The sequence below is a fragment of the Corvus brachyrhynchos genome, unplaced genomic scaffold (assembly GCF_000691975.1).
Source record: "Corvus brachyrhynchos isolate BGI_N302 unplaced genomic scaffold, ASM69197v1 scaffold412, whole genome shotgun sequence".
In the NCBI taxonomy this organism is placed as follows: Eukaryota; Metazoa; Chordata; class Aves; order Passeriformes; family Corvidae; genus Corvus; species Corvus brachyrhynchos.
In genome coordinates, this window is record NW_008236761.1 from 373374 (window position 1) to 377246 (window position 3873).

The window sequence follows — 3873 nt, forward strand, 5'->3', positions numbered from 1 at the left end:
CGCCGCGCCCCGGCCCGTCCTCAACGGCGCCGCCGAGGGCCACGGCGAGGAGGTCATCTGGGTGCGGCGGGAGGACTTTGTGCCCGGCAGGAAGCTCAACACCGAGCTCTGAACCGGCCCCGGCCCCCGTGGGTGTCCCCGTCACCCTGTGTCCCTGGCGATGACCCCGCGGGTTGCACACTTGCACACACCATTGCGGCAGCTCACTTGGTCCAAAGCCATGCGGCCACGCTTTGGGCAATGTCAAACGCTCAAAAACCGGCAACGAAACGAGCTTGAGGTCCTGTCTTACGTTACCCAAGGGCTTTCACACTATTTTATTTATTCTGAAACAATCAGGGGCTGAAATTGAGTGTGGGGAGAACATAATCACTGGAAAACAAGTTACTCTGGATGTCTGAAGCTCTGTACAGCGCATCAGCTCCGGCAGGAGCACGAGGACAGAGGGGTTGGTGGCCGTGAAAGCCGTCGGTTGTAGGCTCATCTCCTTCACGAGGAAACTGCCTTTTTAACCTGTACAGTCGCAGTATTTTGACTCCCTTTCCCTCTCTAAATGTAAGAGAATATACATGTATTTTAGGAATGCGTGAGGAAAGTTTTGGGATTTATGTTGTGTTCAGTCCTCTTGGTCTGTGGCTGGTCTAATTTAATGTCAATGTTGGAAGCTCTAGTTTTACATACTCTTGTAAAGATGCCAAACTCTCTTAAAGGAGATCCAAATCTAACACTTGAAGAAATATTTTTTTGTATTTTACCTGAGATGCAGGGGCACAAAGGGGCAAGAGATTTAGGGTAGCTCCACGTCTAGGATATGAGGCTGGCTTTTTGCAGAGGGTTAGGAATGGTGGTTTTATATTAAAATATGAACTGGAAACTCTTATTTAGGTATAACTGTCTTCAGGAAAAGGTTTATTGTATATGTTTGAGACTGGAGTTTAGTTAGCTAATAAAAAGAATAATAATTAAAATGACATGTCTGAATTGCAGTGGAGCAAAGGGATCCGTGGTGTACCCTCGCTGGATCCGCAGATCCCTTTGCTCCACTCTCTTTGGCAGAGTTTGGGCTTAGGGGACAGGGAATTCATGGCCAAAAAACTGACCTCACCCACTCTCCTACCGTGGGTGAAACTAGTGTATTTTAATTCCTTTATAGAAGCTTTTCCACTGCAATAGAGGATGAAAAAAGTTCTACACAAGTAAACCTCTTTAGCATTTTAAATTTTTTTAGTTAAACATCTAAAACAGGGTAAAATGTGACTAAAATCTCGTGGTTTTTAAGTAGACTTCCAAATACGAAACACAAAATAGCACTTTTTTTTTTTTTTTAAGATTTATATAGCTTTTCCCATTGCAGTCTCACCTATAGGAAAAAAAAAAAAGGAAGATTATATGAAATTTTGTTTTGTTGGTATCTGTTGATGTTTGACACATCAGTAGGTACTCTGAGAACCTGAAATTTTATAATAGCCTTAGGATTATATTTTATAAAATCCACTCTGACTATATTTTAAAACATAACAAAAATTATCCCCCCCCCCCCACAACATCCACCACTCTCATGTGTCCCAGCTGGCATCCTCCCCTCGCCCCCTCCCTCTCCTGGTTTCTGGTGCACTATACTTGACTTATGAAAGCTTTCTCTAGTAACTTTTTGCTATCTCCTGGTTTCTTTTCGTAAGAGCTTTAGAAGAGTTTCTACCCCCTTTGTATGATCACATGGTTGTTTTTGTATCATCACCTGTCGGTCGTGTCCCACGTGCTGGAGGGTTTGGCTGTCCTGGGCTGCTCCCAGAGGATGCAGCCAGCACTCAAATACTGGAAGGCTGGTACTGGGAAGGTACCGTGGCTCTTGTACATAATGTCATGACATGTCTATGTCAAAGGTTCTTATATATTTCTTTTATAAGCTGAAAGAAGGTCTATTTTTATGTTTTTAGTTCTATGAATGGAACGTTGTAAATGCCTGTCAGAAATAAAATACTGGGAAAAAAAAGCAACAGAACTGCAGGGAATGGTGTGTGGAGGCCACTTGTCATGTGGAGCCTGACACAGGAGGGCTCTGAGGTGGGAAGAGGGATCTCAAGGAGGAGGTCCTGCATTCCCAGCTGGTGTAGCTCGGGAAGGAGCCCTCAGGTAAGGCTCTGCTCGTGTTTTGGTGAGGGGAGAATTCCCATTTCCCTTATGGCATCCATAACCAGCCGTTCCTGCTGCTTTTCAGGCTGGCCACAAGGAACCTTCAGTGCATTTTAACAAGTTCCAGAAGAATGCCAGTTGCATGGGAAGAGCTCCCCAGTCTCTCTGTGATCAGTTCGTTGCCCAGTCCCTCTCCCTTTGGGGTGCTGGGTTTAGCCCAGGCTCTGGGAGTGTGCTGTGGGTTTGGTGTTTTGTGCTTCCCTGCTCCTGGGGACAGCCCGACTGCCACTCTGCTCCCAGGAGCACTGGACTGCTGCGGGACAGGCAGGTGAGTGCTGCCAGGCTGTCCCCAAAAGGGGCTGCTGGGCACGAGGGAGGAGCAAGGTGTTTGTTAGTAGGGCCAGAGCTGCAGGAGGAGCCTTGCACGGCCCCGGTGCTGGGACAGCAGTGGGAGAGCACAGGCACCCCACAGATGGAGCTGGAGCTGGGGCGGCGCACTCTGAGGGGTGACAGAAATGACACGGGAGGGAAGTGGCACTGAAATGGGGTGGGCTGTGTGCAGCACCTCCTAAAGCATCCCCGGCAGCAATGTAATGTTTGCTACTTAAGGCAGGGTTATTTTCAGCTTGGAAGGCTACGAGCCTAGTGCAAACCCTTCAGGAAGTTGGGGAAATGGTGAAATGAAGACGGAGAGCGAGGGCCTCAAGCAGAAAGCAGCACACGAGTGGTGACAAGGGACACGTGTAGGCCAGCTCTGCAGCTGAAATGCTGTGCCTTCACAGCTCTGTGCTGCCACCAGCCAGAAACAGAGGACAGAGGGAAACCTCCTCCTGCAATTCCCCGTGCCGTTGGAGAGGTGAGCACCAATCCCTGGTTCTTGTGCCAGAGCTGTGCCAGATCCCCAGGCTCACAGGGGGCAATTAGCTGATGACCCTCTGCAGTCACACCTTGGTCCAACAGCCCAGTGATCTGCTTCTGGGGAAAATGCTGTTGGAAACAAAAGAGGGAACTCAAGGAAACAATTAGAAATAGCCTGCTGAAAAATAGAGGGCTTGAAATTAATTAATGTTGCAGGAAACAGATCAAAGGCAGAAACTCGGATTCATGAAGCTGCAGAGAGGCGTGAATAGAATATTAAGTATGTTTCAGGCTGCCCACGGATGGAGGGCAGGCTCGGAATCAATGCATGGGGTGCTCGGAGGGTGGCAGGGAGAGAGCATTTTGCCTGCGGCCACAGTGTTGGGGAGATGGAGGGAGACACAGAGAGGGACACAGGCTGCTCTGGATCAGCTGTTCCCAGGGCCACAGGAGCCTTTGGCGCTGCATTTGAAACCCATTTGCCCAGCCGCGGTTCCAGCAGCTTTCCCTTCAGTTCCAGGAGAAAAAAAAAGTCTGTTGCCTTCTGGGGTGGTCCAGCATCAATCGTTGCTCCTTAAGTTTCCTCCGTGGGAGCTCCGTGAGCCTTGAGGCTCCTTCGGCTGCACGGGGCTGGGGTTGGAGCTAGGATAAGGGTCAGGATGAGGGTTACTGTAAGAACTAGGGGCAGGCAGCCCTGTGTGCTTTCCCCAGACGTGCTGAAGGCTTCCGCTCCCTTATCAGAGGTGGCACCGCTGCACAGCAGCTCCGGATGGGGCTCTCCCTCTATTCCCGAGTGTTCCCGGTGATTCCTGCCGGGCTGGCACGGTCCGTGCCGTGCCCGTGAGTGCAGTGACCGCTCCCATGGCCGGAGTGACCGCTCCG

General features: G+C 50.0%; 1 protein-coding gene across 1 annotated transcript in view; it reads left to right on the forward strand.

The window, feature by feature from the left end:
• The window catches only part of TIAM1 (T-cell lymphoma invasion and metastasis 1), a 112631-nt gene extending 110629 nt beyond the window's left edge, over window positions 1-2002 (forward strand). Inside the window, 1 exon segment of the mRNA XM_017727076.1 lies at window positions 1-2002. Within this exon segment, the coding sequence (XP_017582565.1) occupies window positions 1-112 (112 nt within the window). The 3' untranslated portion in view covers window positions 113-2002.
• The last annotated feature ends 1871 nt before the right edge of the window (window positions 2003-3873 follow it).